Source organism: Lytechinus pictus, chromosome 3 (genome assembly GCF_037042905.1).
Source record: "Lytechinus pictus isolate F3 Inbred chromosome 3, Lp3.0, whole genome shotgun sequence".
NCBI lineage: Eukaryota > Metazoa > Echinodermata > Echinoidea > Temnopleuroida > Toxopneustidae > Lytechinus > Lytechinus pictus.
In genome coordinates this window covers 34,631,762-34,648,517 of record NC_087247.1, presented here as the reverse complement: position 1 = coordinate 34,648,517, position 16,756 = coordinate 34,631,762, and the positions used below count along the sequence as shown (strand labels likewise).

Genomic DNA, 16,756 nt, shown 5'->3' with positions numbered 1-16,756 from the left:
GGAAAGAATCTGTAAAGTATTTAGGCATTGAGTTGACTAGCTCCCTTTCATTTTCATCTTTAGTAGAATCAATCGTAAAAAAGGCGAATGCCCGTTTGAAATTTTTGTACAGGTATCAAAGTTGTATGGATCAAAAAGCAAGGCGTATTCTCTGTTTTGCTCTTATTCAGAGTTTATTTGACTATGCCAACCCTGCTTGGTTTAGTGTCATAAGCGAACTCGATAAAAAGAAGTTGAAAATTATACAGAATAAAATGGTTAGATTCATTAGCTGTTCTGGTCCCAGAACCCATGTTGGCTACACCGAACTCTCTGGAGCAGGTTTTCTTGAAGTCAACAAAAGATCAAAACAGCTTATTTTTGCACCACGTGCATAAAATCTATCACAATAGATCGAATCATTACATTGGATCAAACTTTAATCTAGTTACCGAATTACATAACTATAATACAAGAAACAGCCATTTCAATTTTTGCTTACCAGAAAGGATAGGTAGTATTGGTAACTCATTTTATTACAATGCTATAAAACATTGGAATTCCCTTCCCAATGATATAAAGGAAATAGGAAACTTTTTGCATTTTAAGAGGAAATTGAAAGAATATCTTTCACTTGAGAGTCAAAAAGAAGATGCAAATGATATGTTGTACGGTTGATTTAGCCTGAATACTGACCTAGTTCTTTTCTCTTCTCTACTAGGTATTATTATGTATTTTACATAGTTTGATTGAAGCTTCGACATGTCCTTTCTTCTATTCTTTCTATTTCTTTTATCTCTTCCTATTCTCCTCTTCTTGTTGTTATTGTCGTCACGTTTATGCTGTTGTTCTTCTCCTTATTTATTTCCCTTCGTTATCAGTTTCTTCCGTCTCCTCCTCTTCCTTCTCCTTCTTTTCTTCTTCTTCTTCATTATATTCTTGTATATATCTTATTTATTGTCTATATATCTTATTTATTGGTAATAGTAAATTCTGATTTTTTTTTCTTCATTTTTAATATGTAAATAGTATAATTTTAATATTTTATTATCTTAATTCTGTATATTGAGGACCCCACTGGAAATAAGCTTTCGAGGGTCATCCTGTGCAAGCCTGTTGTTTTAATGCTACTGTATATATGTTATGGTGACTTGCCAAATAAAATCAATCAATCAATCAATCAGTGAGTGATGTGGGGTGATGTAATCATGCAGTTCCCTCATTTGCATACTGACCGGGTTGTGCACATGTTTGTGAAATTAAGCGAAATTTAAAATTGTCATAACTTTCTTATTTTACATCCGATTTTGATGAAATTTTCAGTGTTATGTTTGTTGGATTTTTCTCTTTTTATTCAAATTAACTTTTTATTGGAGTGGATTTGTCCTTTAAGCCATATTATATACAGCGCCATCTTTTGACTAATGATAATCATGTTTAGTTATTATCCATCTCTATGATTTCGAGCTAGCTGTACGTGAAACTGCAGAGCCTAAATTATATGCCTCCAAATATAGATTGAATGGCATAAATCTTAGTTGGCTGTCGTATGTTTTATCTCCATAGACCCGAAACGGATTTCTTCAGAAGGAGATCCATAACCTTCATACAGCTTCTCGAACGTTAGAATAAAGAGGCCATTGCAGCAGCAGACGGGACAATACAACTTCACAAGGGCCAGGCTGGGAAAGACCCCCATCCATACTTAGCAGATCAACGTTGTGAATGCGAATGTGAACAGTGCAGTGTGTGGAAGAGCAAAATGGCGAGTGTTGCTTTGAAAAGCGAGACGACAAGGCTGGGTTTAGCCAACAAGAATTATGGACGCTCTTATGGTGCTACAATGAAATCACAACAAGAGACATTTATCCAACATGATATACAACCAGGAGAAACGCTCCAGGGAATTTCCATTAAATATGCAGTGCCGGTAAGAAAAACACAAAGAAAGAAGTTTGACAGTGACACACAGAACAGGAGCCGGGGGGGGGGGGGGGCACTAATGCGTGGTGGGTATTTTCCGCGGAGGGGGACCCCCATTTTGACACTTAAATTTCCATTCCAAGGCATAGCATTTTTAACTTATTGAGAAAAAGAACAAAGAAAGCCGCTTCAAAGCATAGCAATTTTCTTATCGAGAAAAAAGGAAAGAAGTCCGCTCCAAAGCTTCGCATATTTTTCGTTACGCTGTACTGGCCGCATTGATCCGCAACAATGAGCTACAATTTTGGTGAAAAGCGGCTGCAGAGCGCTGTTTGATTATGCACAAGCGCACCCGTGCCATGCCGCCTGGCTAGCTGCATGCACGTATGCCCGTTCCGTAGGGATGCATACACATGTCACACGCATGCGACCCATTCCAAGGACCCCCATTTGGCACAAACATTCTTAGTTCCGAAGCCCATTCCGAGGACCCTCCTTTTAACAATAAGCCCGCTCCAGAGCCCCCATTTTTTTGTCTCGCCTGCGGCACATAGCTACCACTTTTTTGGTTGAGTATCCCTCCCCCGGGAACAGGGCCGCGCCAGGGCACTCATTTAATGAACAAGGTTATGATATAGATTCTGGGGGGGGGGGGACAGTCAAATATATTGCTGTACACATGCGTGACCAAAAAACACGTTTGAAGGGGTGTTTTTTTCAGTTTTGGTCGCGGGCTGCACGTACACTCCTTAAGGGTATCAAAAGCACCGATATTTTAAAAAAGGGTAGTTTTGAAAGACTGGTCAATGGTCAATCGCAGGGTCAAACGTATGTAGGGTTTTTTTTTCAAAGCTTTTTTTTTAAGACTAGACAAACTTGTTTAGGGTATACATGTTTTTTTCCCCGGGGTCATATTCTGGCGACAACTTGTTTAGGGGCCAAAATGTGTAAATGAAGCGTGCGAAAACCTTGTTTAGGGGGTTATTTTGCACACAGGGAAAAACTTGTTAAGGGGGTGTTTGGAAATAATTTGGCCACGCGTGTGTACAGCAATACATTTGACTGCCCCCCCCCCCCTCCGGGATATAAACTCTAGTCTAACCTTGTTCTCTGTTAATACTCCATGTGTGGCAAAATAAGGTTGGCATTGTTTGGCTTATTTTCTCTTTTTCTTTGGAACAAATGCTTAATTGTTCGACACTGTCAGATTCCACTACAGCTAATCATATAACTTGGCTCTTAAAGGGATGGTCCAGGCTGAAAATATTTATTGTTAAATAAATAGAGTAGAATTCACTGAGCAAAATGCCGAAAATTTCATCAAAATCGGATAACAAATAACAAAGTTATTGAATTTTAAAGTTTAGCAATATTTTGTGAAAACAGTCGTCATGAATATTCATTAGACCAACACGCAGTCTCAGATCAGCAGATCAAGCATTGCTGACAGAATCTCTCAGCCACACAACTTGGGGTGACAGAGCCTTCTACATCTCTGGACCAAAGCTGTGGAATAGCCTTCCCCAATTTATCAGGAGAGCAGAGACCCAATCAACTTTTGAGTCTTACCTGAAGACTTTTCTGTTCCCCACTCCAACATTATTGCAAGAATAACTCAATTGTAGCATTACTAGGACAGTACTTGAACTGAATGATGATCCTAAGCACTGTTTGAAGACATTGAAATTTGTGAGATATTTCCTATTTTTGAGCAAGCGCCATGAGCGCCCAGCTGAGGCGGATACCGGCGCTATACAAGAACCCATCATCATCATCAGGTGGGCTGATGATGTCACATCCCCACTTGTTCTTTTGTATTTTATTATATGAAATTAGGTTTATTCAAATGTTTACCTCCAAGAACTAGAAAAGTTTGATTGACAACCGATTTAGTGCATTAGATATTTATTGCTGCAACTTATTTCATTATAAGGGAGACATATTATTCACACAAGTATGAAATAATGAAAAAATCATGATTTTATGTAATAACATAAGAAAACGGAAAGGGGAGATGTGACATCATCAGCCCACCTAATGAATATTCATGACAACTGTTTTCACAAAATATTGCTAAACTTTAAACTTCAATAACTTTATTATTTGTTATCCGATTTTGATGAAATTTTCGGCATTTTGATCAGTGAATTCTACTCTATGTATTAAGATATAAATATTTTCAGCCCGGACCATCCCTTTAAGGGCAATTCCATAGGTTGGTGGACATGAGCTCAATGTGTCTTTGTACTTATAGCCCATCTGAACCGTAACGTGAGTAACCACTTTATCTGCACCCCTAGTAAAAACCATGTGTTCTTTATTTTTTTAATTTGTCTCCCTAATATACTTCTTTGAAATGGATATAATCAACTTTCATAAAAGCCTTGCATGAGGACACTTTTCACTTATGTCCACTTTTCATTTTATGCATGTCCAAATCATGTAACATGAGTAACCGACACATTTCAAAGATTTGCCAGGAGCATAATGAAATTTCCCAAGTTTTGTTTTTATACAAAGGATAGTCAGACTGCGTACTATGTTGTGATAAAGAGATGTTTAGTTCCTATCAATAATAATGGAGTTACAGCTCCAAGTATGAGTCAAGGTGTCTCCAAATGTAACATAACCGTGGAATAGCCCTTAAGTAAATTTGATTTTTCTAATTATTTTTTCTGAAATAAAAATAGAGATTGAAAACTGAAAATTTTCTTGCCACATTACTTTCCACCAATAGAGGGCGTACACAAAAATATGCCCAAAATTCAAGTTTTTAGGCGCTCTGGTGAATACAAAAATTATTCCCAAGTTACTAATGAAAAATAAATTTCAACTGAAAGGAAATAAGTATTTCGGGTCACAAAAATGTTATTTTAATGATTTTTTAAAGTGTGTGTTGTGTACAACTTTGGCATACCATAGTCCTATCTGTAGATTCCACAGGCAGGATGGTTGCAGTGAGCAAGTGGGCCAGGGCAGGGATGGTCGATGGGCAATTGGGCATATAACCCAGAGAGCACCTATGGGTTAGTACGGGTAGTCAGTGGCGTACCATGGGTCATGGCATTGGGGGGCACCAGCAAAAATTTTGAGTCACTTAATGAGCGCGCTTTGCGCGCTCAGTTGCCAGGTATATTGACCTAATAGAGACATTTTAAGGACAATGTATCTTACTGATCAAATAATGCGAGCGCGAAGCGTGAGCTGAAATTTTTGATATTCAGACCTAGAAAGGGACATTATAAGCAAATTTTTGTTATGTTATGTACCGGTCTTGCTAAACAAACAATACGAGCGCAAAGCGCAAGCTGAAATTTTTATATATATTGACCCCAAACGGACATTTTAAGGACTATATTTTAGAAATCCATTAAGAGTATACATATCTCACCATAGTCATCTAATGCGAGTGCCAAGCGCTTGCTAGTTTGGTTAGAATTACATCTAAACACATGAAGCACTTTTTGTAGTCATTGTAATCATGATTATCATACGCATCTCACTAATCAAATATTGCGAGCGCAAAGCGCGAGCTGAAAATATAGGAAATTCAGACCTGAAGAGGGGCATTCTACGGCTTGTTTGTAGAAATTCACTCTGACCATACATATTTCACTAGACTAACCTAATGATGCGAGTGCAAAGCGCGAGCTGAAAATTTTTGATATTAAGATCAGAAAAAGGGACATTTTAAGGACTGATTTTAGGAATTCATGAAGAGCAGACATATCTCCCAAACCCTTGAATGCGAACGTAAGCACGGACAGGAAATGTTTTATATTAAGACCTTAAAATGGGGCGATCAAGAAGCATATGTCACTACATAATACAATAATAGCTCAAAGTGCGAGGAAATATATTTGGTGTGTATTGACTTGATTTGACAACGTCACATCTCTCAAATATACTTGAAAACTATAGTATTCCGAAAAAAATATTTGATCTATTATATCTAGTTAAACAGACAATGAGAGCACCAGGAACAATGAAGACATAGACCCTGAGCAAATTATGTTTCATAAAGTTATGAAGAAAAAAATGTTTTTTATGTAATATACAGTAACATAACATAATTATAATAAAATATAACCTTATAATGAACAATGTTTTCTTCTTTCCCACTACGTTTCTTTTTCTTTCTCCCTCTTTTTTTCTCCTTTTCCCCGTTTTTTTTTTGCCAGCCGATGGGGGGGGGGGGGGCATGTACCCCCCCCCCCCCCCCCCGTAGTTACACCACTGCGGGTAGTGACTGAAAACTGAATATTAAATTAAATTGTTCAAAATAATGTGATACATTAACTGGCATATGCTACCGTTACTATTATCTACTATTATCTATTCAAAATCTGAAAAAATTATCAGTCAATATGAGAAGCGTGATTCGTACCCATTCATGCCTTTCGTTGTAGAACGAAAATTCACTTTAACTTGATGCCCTTTTAACTGGAGGGCACAACGGAGTTCTCGTTGTGGCAGGGGGTAAATTTCAGTATTTTTTTGGATAGGGTGAGTTCACTTAAATATGTCTGCAGCATATTTCTGAAAAAACTATGAAGGAAGTTTAGGGAATTTTGTGAAACAAAAAATAACAATGACAGTACAGGCCTGTTAGTTGAATCTCTTGAGATGGGACAAGTAATCTCTTTTCATGTACAGAATCACTCTATGCAAAATTCTAATAAGAAGAGAGAGGTTATCAATATTAACAAGTTTGACCTATTCTGTTCAGAAATAATGACTTTATTTATTTATTATCCAATGCAATGATAATAACAATTCACAAGTTTACAGCCAATCAGTTATGAATATATAGAAAAGCAAGGATAATAGGAACCAGAAAATAGCATGAATGCTAGTCAAGCCTAGCCCCTTGTAGTTTAGGCAGATAAAAACATGTTTCTTAACTTGTTAGTTAAGAATGAACAATCGTGAGTCTACTAAATATACTCTGTAATATATAAACAATGCCTGCATAACAATTTAACTGTACCCACACTCATCCAGATAGACTGACTGACTTCAAGACTTATACTTCGAAATATTATATCCGTCTCATGTTTTATCCAAATCTTCATTGATATCTTCATGTACTTCAAATTTGTAGCTGATTTTTTAAATACCCCGTGATTTTGAACTGCCAAGAACTTTCTTCAGAGTTCATCACTTATGTCCATTCAAGCTTCCCAACTAAATTCTAATTCCCAATCCCGAGTTAGGCAATTATTTGACTTAAATGGAGATGTGACTTCATATGCAAAGTCTACTGTACACCATGTATCTGAAATTTGGGGGCAGCACAAGTCTATACTGAAGAAAATAGCAGTCCATGTAAGTTGATCTGGTCCAGAAAAGCTGGGAAATTTGAGCTAAAAGTCTATAAAGCGTTTATCATAATGTCATTTTCTCTGTAGGCCTAATTTATAACTTCTAAGTTATAAAGTACAGTGCACACATCTTGGTCCTGTAACATAAAGCTTCTAAAGAAATTGAATACACATGTAAAATGATCATCGGAAGCATTGTACAAATTAGCCCTATGATCATTCTATAAACTTTGTGTTACATGCTCCTTGTAGTGGTGTTGGAATGGATCATCAAGGTGGTTTAGTTTAGGATCATTTCTGGTTCTGTACTTAGTCACTTCCTGACTGCTATCACTATAGTTTGTCATTGTTAGATGACAGGTGAACTGTTGTGCCTGAAGGCTACATGTATTCCAAACAGAAAAGGAAGTTAACATGCTGTAGTCCTGTACAAATTCCCCTGCAAAGATTGTATGTAACATGTTTAGTGTCTTGAAAATATCATTTAGTTTTCCATGTACTGTCAATTACATGTCTTTTATAGAAACTGCAATATTTGAATCTACAATGTCGGTATCAGTAGATGAGGGGTTCAAAACTTGCTGGTTCCTAGATTTTTTCTGACTTATCAGATAGATCGAGAATGCGATCTTACTGGGTTGAAAGCCATCAATTGTATTTACAATATACATGTATAATGTTGGTATCATTTGCTATCCTGAGACATAATCCCCCACCCCTATCCCAATCCTGCTTTACACTTATGATTTTAGGCAAGTACATGTACTATATGATGTATACTGTTTGTAATTAAGAATGTGAAAATCAAAATACTTATATAATGTTGACTGGCCTTGAGGGGAACATCAAATATGTCGCCCGCAACAGAATCATATTGGCCCGAGTCTTTAGATGAGGGCAATATGATGGTTCTTTTAAGGACGACAGATTTGATGTTTCCTGAAAGAAGAGCCAGTCAATATTATTATTACCTACATGTAAGGCTGTACAATGTGTAATTCAAGCTACAATTTGGAACAATTTATATGCCTGTTTAATTATCACTACTTCTGATTTCATGTTCACGACCTTAGCGAAGTAACCCTTAATAAGCAATTGTGACGTAATTGATACCTTGCAGTCGCGCATCATGCATGGTGCGCACATACACTCAACGCGTAGAAATCTTGCGCTTGGGTTACCTTTGTGTATGCACTGGCCGTGCCGCGCATTATCTACAATGCGTTGGTTCATAAACTGGTTCCAGCCAGATTTCTGAAATACTGAAATTAGCGATCGAAATCGGCTCCTACTGCGCAAGCGCACGAGCAGAAATATGGCCAATAATGCCCTCTATTTTGTACAGGATTTCTATGGGCAAAGCCCTGGGAGGGCAACATGGCAAATGTTTACCTTGTTGGTCTCGGATTGAAAGTAGCAAGCAAAATATGACTTTTATTTATCTCCTAAAATGCCTTGTATAGGTAATAATCATATTTAATGCACTTTGAAAATCATTGGAGATTGATGAAGCATGATTACCATTAAACCACTGTCAACCTGATTCTGTAATTTCCTAAAATTTAATACCAGGTTGAACAAATCAAAAGGGCAAACAAGTTATTCAACAATGATATCTTCATGAGAAAATCCCTCAGTATACCAGTGGGAGACCAACCCTTGCCAGCCAATGTATTAGAGAATGCCACTGCCACAGCAAATGGAAGTCCAGCCAGGAGAGGGCCTTCCACAGCTAAGAGGAGAGATGGGAGCTCCGAGGATGAGGAAGATAATGGAGGTAAAGTGGAGGAGGCAGATAGGGACGTTACAATGGACTTCTTTAATCGCATCGACAGACAAGTGAGAGAGAAGAAACACAACCTCAAGAAGATAGAGAAAAATAGCAGGTGTGTATGAAACAATGGTGTCCTGATGAGTATTAAGGTAGCTCCACTTCTGGTCTGGGTATTATGAAGTTGTGCACAGTAGTTCTACATTTATCCATGTGGAATCCTGGTGAAGTGATTCTGACTTGGTTCTTTTTTTTGTAAAGGTTTTTTTAAATGCAGAGGCACCATTCCGATGGCATTCCCATTCATAACGTGATGTCATGGGGAACAATATTGAACGCTTTAATAAGGGAGTTGCTTTAAATTCAAGAGTAACCATTCTGACAGCAAGTCCTTCATCTAAACTTGCTCAAATATTTTCAGTAATTGTTAAAAATGCAAGAGAAATAGAGAAGCATTAAAATTTCACCAAGTAGTGCTGGGCGATATTTCAGTATCATCAAAATTGTGCGATATTGAAAAAATATTGATAGTTGAAAGTTGATATTAAAAGGTTTTTGTCTTGCCTGAACAAAGTTTGGCAGATCACTATTTCTATTGATCTGTTAGTCTGTTGGTCAGTTAGTTTGTTAGTTCGTTGGTCTGTCACAAAAATGTTGAAAGTTTTTGTTCAACTTGCTCTCATTTCTTCATCAATTAAGTTCATACTTGGTATATAATGATCATTGGGTAATACCACATGTGTGTCCACGAGGATAATGGGGTCAAAGGTCATCTAGGGGTCAATAGGTCAAATGATATGAGGTCATGTCTATCATTTTTTTTAATAGTTTTTGTTCAACTTGCCCTCATTTCTTTATTTCTGCATTATTTTTATCACACTTTGTTCAAACACGGACCTACTTATGTCTATGGTTCAAATGATCCTTGGGTAATATTACATGAGAATGATGGGGTCAAATGTCATCTAAGGGTCAAAATGTCAAGTTTTTGTTCATTTTCTAATTATTTTCTTGGCAGTATTGGGGAGATTGAAGCCATGACACCCAATATTCAGTCTGCCCCTTCACCATCCCAGAGCTACAGCAGGATCTCAGATAGTGGTAAGGCTGCCGGTGAGAGCTACCAACTCAGTGCTGTTACCGTGGCAACAGAAGGCAATTCCAAACTGGTGGAGACCACACCCCCTGTAGAGGTTGGAGGAACATCGTCACCCTTGCTAGGAGGTAGGAGCAAGCGTAAAATAAAGAGTGCAGATAGGAGTTGGCCTGTCTGAAATGCAACCATGCACTTGACTGTCTAGTCCACCCACCAAAAAATGCTTTGTACTCTTGTGTGTGCTCATATCCATTCACTGTCATATTACAGAAAAAATAATAAGTAAAATCCATACCTTTCAGTGACTTTGATCGTTGAAGGGGAGGGGCATCTTAGATACATTTACCTTGCCCCACCCCTTATCAAATTACTGGGATTTATCTGTGCTTGAACTCTAAGCCTGGTCATTTCTCATGCAAGTGTACAGTTGACCCCCCCCCCCCCTTGTGGTACCCTCAACCATTAGCATCATTTTTCATTCTCTCTCTTCATGTCAGTTTCTGCTTCCAATTAAAGCTAGAAAATAACTTGGATTTTTTTTTTTCAAAGTTAGTTGTAGGAGAATAAAGCAAGCATTGACTGCAATTCTGAAGCATATCCAATGTTGCAGATTTAGGCAGTAGGTTGTGAAAAGTAGCACATGAAAATAAATATTTTTTTGCCAGCTAAGAACAGTAATAAAGTATTGTAGTCGCGTTCATTTGTTTTGACCTTTTGAAGGAATCTAAATTTATGTCTGCCATTTCTACACTATAAATGTCCATTCTTCTTCTGTAGTTTGTTGTATGTCTTCACCTTTAATGTTACAAAACCCAATGTATGTAGCTTGAAAATAATGAGAAGTGTTGCAACTGACAAATCCTCCATACTGCATTCCAACAATGCTCAAAATTATCTCATACCAATTCCGAACCCCAGACAATTATCATTTAGGGGAGAATTCATGAATGATGAATGCCCAAATTGCCTATTCCTTGCTTGATATTGATGTGCACTGATGTGTATTGCAGCATCTTGTCTTGATAATTTCTGTACATCAGTCGTGTAGTGGTTTTGTAATATGCCTATGAATGTACAAAATATGAGTGTATTTATTGGTCATTTAGTGATTTGTACATGTAATAGTAGTGATATATGTAGTTTTAATCATCTAGTTCTATTACGGGTGTTGCAAAAACTCAGCAATAACAAAATTATCAATAAAAATCAATTTCAAATCCTTAGTAATCATGAGTCCGGCAAGCGATATCAAATTTTCATTTTTTTTTTGGGGGGGGGGGGCAATGAAAAAATCAGTTTACACAAATTTGCAATATCATTGTGCAACACCCCTTAGTTTGCTTTGTTGAATGTTATACATATTATTTTAAGGTGTATAGTTTCAGTTCAGTTATAAAACATCAAAAGTGTATTGCTATTACATTGTACATGCAGTCATTTTTTTATGTTGGCATCACTGAAAATGAGACATACTGTACAGTACACTCTCGTGGCACAAACCCTTCTCTTTTTCTATTCAAGTAATTCCATCAGTCCAAACTCCAAAGATACATTGGTTATGTTTCCCAACTTGAAGTTTGCAGAACTACATTCATGGTTTAACACTTTTACTCCAATAGAGTTGATTCATTTAGTTGAATGGTTGAGCGGGTAGTACTGTATATTGTACATGTGTACATGAGTGGCAAAATATATTATAAAGTTGATAATCATGTAAAGTCATCATTGAACAAAACATGCTGGTATTTATTTAATGAAGCTAAACAAACACTCTGAACTTTCAAAAAGGTTGGTGTATTAGATTTTTATGTGTAAACTGTGAAGATATATATTGTGAATGGAGTATTTTGACTCAGATTCTGCACACATATTTAATATAGTTGTTGTACAGTTAAAAAAAGGAAGTTGTTTGTGCATTTGACATCATTAGTATTATTTTTCATGAAAGGAAAAGGGCATTTAAAGGAATATTTATTTCTAGGAACATACAGTGTTCGTGATAAAAGCTCTCATTTCCCTCTGTTTTTTTTTTTTTTTTTTTTGGGGGGGGGGGGGTGTTATTTCAGCTAAATTAAACAACTAAAATTATGTTCATACTTCATATCCTTCATCTTCCCTTTTTAATGCTTTTCTGATTATTTTGACTTAAAAAAATGTGCATCCATCACTTATATGCAGTTGCTGCAAAAGCTTTCTGACTCCTATTATTGTATGTCAATGGGATATTCTGCTACATTGTATGTGATGTCAATCATGATATAGCAATATAATTTTATTGATCTGTGGCTGTTTGAATATATAAGTTGGTTAGCTGTATTATATTATATGTAAATGTTTGTTCCAGTATGATTTCCCCCTACCATTTGTGATGAGAATTGTGTTTGATTTTAAATTGATATCATTTTCATTGTGACCATCTTGTTTTGTTGAGTTGTATTGTGAATGTTGGTGGTATTTGGGATATTGTGGTAAACTATGAGTATGCTACTAGAAACATGGAATGATCATTGATGGAACAGATTAAATCATTAAATCATGTCATCCTATATTCAATTAAAATTGTAAGGAAATTATTCTCAAAGAATCATGATCATATTCATTTTTTTTGTCATGCAGTAACTTGTATTATGTTTTGGCAGCCTGCACTGAAGATAACATTCTTTAGCTAGTTCTTTTGTGATCAATTCATCATCCATCCCTTTCTCTTTGGCGCAGACAATAGAGAAAAAATGGAAATTTAGTTGTGATAAAGTGGATCAGAATAATTAGGTAATGAAGAGGTCCTTAACAGATTAAGTGGGGCCATTGAAATACTTAAAGGGGAAGTTCACCCTGACAAAAAGTTTATTTTTGAAAATAGCAGAAGAAATGATAAAAAATATTGCCGAAGGTTTGAGAAAAATCCATCTAAGAATTAAAAGGTTATTAGAATTTAATTATTTGATTTGTGATGTCAGCATTCCTACATTCCTACATAGCAAATAGTAAATAAAAATCAATGAAATGTCATTTTCTCAACCTTTTGTATATAAAAGCATTTCACACCCGATCATGACAAGAAAACAGAAATAAGTCATCAAGAACCATTAAAAAAGTGAAATTCATTCATTTTATATTACATAACATATGGGGCAGCTGCTCATTTATGACGTCACAAATCCACAATTTTCTAATAACTTTCTTAATCTATAACAGATTTTCCTCAAACCTTTGCCAATGTTTTTTATTATTTTTCTGCTATTTTTAAAACAAACTTTTCTTTAGGGTGAACTCCCACTCTAAAATGAACCTGAGATGGAAAGCGTGAGATGGAAAGCGGAATATATGCTTAAAAAGATTTTTAGTTACTACTGTGCCTAATGGTTTTCAAAACCACAAACAATTCTTTGAAATCTAGAATGTTTTTTAAGAGGGTCTAGTTTACATTCTACTGGTACATGTAATTGATGATTTTATTCAAATATGTTTGCATGTGAAATGCGTTCATTACTTCATTGTACATGTTTGTATAGAAGATCTAAAAATCTTCAAAAGACATTACTAATACCATGGTCACATTTGTTCTACGGCGGCCGTACGGCGAGTCGAAAACAGCAGTTTTTACATATTTTGTCCAACTACATATAGGTGGTTTGAATCAAAATTAATATAACGGCTGTTTTCGACTCGCCGTAGAGCAAATGTGACCAAGGTATTAAGGTGTAATTTATGGCAGGCATTGCCCTACGAAGCTGCTCTCATCTCACAAGCTATTTCCATCTGCATATTGATAAAGCTTCATTTTGTGAGAAAAAATAGCAATATTAGTGGTGTATTTTGTGGTGTACATTTCATTGAAATTTTCACAAATTTTTGTGCTGTTGGTTGATTGGGTACTTGGCTCGTTTATTTATTTCTGTATCGTTATGTGCAATTCAATAGAATGTTTGTGTTTGTATAATTTGCAGAGCATGGGAACATGTGTTTTTATCACAATTTTCTGTTAAAAAAGGCTGTGTCTGAAGTTATTTTATGTTTATTTGCTTTTAAAGTACATCATAGGCATGATATGCCTTCAATTATCATCTCTTTTAAGTGACTAAATCCTGTTTTGAAAAAAAAAAATCTAGCTTTGGTGTGCATTTGTGATGTATTAAAGGAAACCCAAAATGTATGGTATGCATCATTGGGACTCGTATTTGGTAGTCACTCCCAATCACTTGAATGCTAATTTGCTAAACGGAGGCGGCCGCTAACCCAGGTTTGACTAGGTATCATTCTAGTATATAGCATTTATGAAGCGCCAAATATCTAGTTGCCTATTCAGTGGCGCACTGCATATACAATGTAACCTCAGCTGTAGCTACAACTGCTAAAGGTGCTTGGTGCATTCAAGGAATTAATTCTGCTGGGTACCCTTTCACTTCACCTGGGTTGAGTGCAGCAAAATGTGGGTAAATTTCTTGAAGGAAAACGCCATGGCTGGGATTCAAACCCACATCCCTCTCATAGAAATTAGAGAGTCGTAGCCACTAGACCACGACGCCCCTAGACTCATATTTATCTCATACATGTTGTAGATACAATTCTCTAGTTCGTGTGAATATAGCCAGGGTGGAGACGTTTGATATTTTCATAGCACCTTCCTCAAAATGCTCATCAAAAAGGATGTTATTCTCAAGTGTGGGAACAAAAACATTATGAGCTTTGTTTGAGCATGGTTGTAGGTCATGGGGTGATTTTATGTTCATTTCAATTATTTGAAAACACCTGCCTCCTGCAGTGCTTGAATAACAATGTCTAACAGCATGTTTTTGTTGACTTACACATGTGGCTTCTCTGTCTCCCATCTTGATTCTTGAATATACGTACTATGTGCATTTACTGTTTTAAAACTTACTTTACCTTTTGAACTATACATGTACTTGTATCGATGCATGTATGGAAGCCAAACAAGGTTTATAAAAGCTAAACCCATGTTTTGAAATCACATTGAAAGAAAAAATCATGTCCAGAAATAAAAACTGACAATGTTTATTATATGCAATAGAAAATCATATTATATAAAGTACTAGCTGATGTAGAAGAATGCTTAGATATGTATTTTTATAGGTAGGGTGTTAAATCATTTTTTTCAAGAGTATTTATGTGATTTCATAGTTTAGGGAGTAATCTGGGCATGGAAGGGGGTGGTTGATTGTTGGTTTCAAAATTAATTTGTTATTTACAGTCAAATCTACTTTTTCTTTATTGAACACACTCAATGTTCATTTATTTAGTTGAACTTATTTATATAATTTATCCCAAATTGTTTTTATTCTATCTTATTTCATTTCACTTTGTCTTGGTTTATTTCATTTCATTAGGGAATCGGTAATATAAATTGGGTTGACAATGAAAATTGTCCTTTTACATAATGTATATGAATTAGATACAATTTTGTAAAACCATGGTTATTCAGTTGTTTTTTATATGTTCAAAATGTGTGTTTAGAACCCCCTAACTTTAACAAACAAGTACTTAATGGGTTTCATGTCATTTTTTTCTATATACATGTACTTCTTGCCATGCGATATTAAATTGAAATGAATGAATATAAACATCTTTCATCTATTGTGATGTTGTTGAGTGTGCTTTCCATTGTTATGTGATTATTGCCTGTAACACGAAATATTGATGTTATTGTAGCATGTTTTGATAGCTTCTGTGATTAGCAATGGTTCCCTATCAGCTTATGATTCACCCCTTACTGGATGTTGTACTTGTACATCTGTAGTTAAACATGTTTTTGATATATCATTCAACATTTCAACTTATTGAAGTCTTTAGAAAATACGAAATGTTGCAGACAGGACAGTTACATAATGTACACTATTCAAAGAAAAAGGTATATTTTGATGACGGATTATGATCATTTTTATTGAAAGATAGAGCTCTAGGCTTTGTGGTAGGGTCCATGGTTGATCTGTCGAGTTGCCAATATTTCTTTCATTGATCACATACATTTTGTGTTGACTTATTATAGTGGGCATTTTATGTTCACTCGTTTGTCTGCAAGCAGTTTGTTTACTTCTAATTATCTAATACCTCATGGGCTAAACCTATTTGGTCTACTACCAATTTTGTCTAATTACAGTTTGGTCTACAATTCAATTGCTCTATCCACTTGGTCATACCCATTGAGACAAATGACCAGTTGGTCTAATTTCCACAGTCTACTTGGTTCAGTTTTTCCAACGACTACCAAATTGATATTAGACCAATGGATATTGCCTAAATTAGACGGAATTGTTGAAGGGCTAGATGGTAGTTAGACAAAATGGTAAGTACATGTAGACAAACTGGTTGTAGTTAAAGTAGGATTAGAGGTGGGATGAGACCACACGGAAAGTAGACAAAATTGGTGTAGACCAATCGACACTTTACTGTTTGCCTACCCCCCCCCCTCTCTCCCTCTCTCTCTCTCTTGCTGCCTCTCCATCAAATTACTTTCAAGATAGACTTGTATACGTTTGAACCTCTCTATATTAAAAAAAATATGAGAGTATCAATACATGTAATCCTTTTCAGATTGACCTGAAAAAAAGACTCCTTTGCACACTCTGTTCTGGGTCAAAGTGATAATCTGACCCTTCTTGGGTGGGTCAGATCTGGACTTTTTTTCTCCTCCAGGAGTGGAATATG

The 16,756-nt window shown here is 36.0% G+C and overlaps 1 protein-coding gene across 1 annotated transcript; it reads left to right on the top strand.

Moving 5' to 3' along the window:
- The first annotated feature begins 1,379 nt into the window (after window positions 1-1,379).
- LOC129255678 (lysM and putative peptidoglycan-binding domain-containing protein 2-like) lies at window positions 1,380-15,672 on the top strand. Its single transcript, XM_064096890.1, has 3 exons — window positions 1,380-1,909; window positions 8,799-9,112; window positions 10,016-15,672. The coding sequence occupies exons 1-3, from the start codon at window positions 1,742-1,744 to the stop codon at window positions 10,269-10,271; spliced, it is 738 nt and encodes a 245-aa protein (XP_063952960.1). The 5' UTR covers window positions 1,380-1,741; the 3' UTR covers window positions 10,272-15,672.
- Window positions 15,673-16,756: the final 1,084 nt, after the last annotated feature.

Coding starts and splice junctions, on each gene's coding strand:
- LOC129255678 (XM_064096890.1), top strand. CDS start 1,742: ATGGCGAGTGTTGCTTTGAAAAGCGAGACGACAAGGCTGGGTTTAGCC. Junction 1,910..8,798: donor CCATTAAATATGCAGTGCCG/GTAAGAAAAACA, acceptor ATTTAATACCAG/GTTGAACAAATCAAAAGGGC. Junction 9,113..10,015: donor AAGATAGAGAAAAATAGCAG/GTGTGTATGAAA, acceptor TTTTCTTGGCAG/TATTGGGGAGATTGAAGCCA.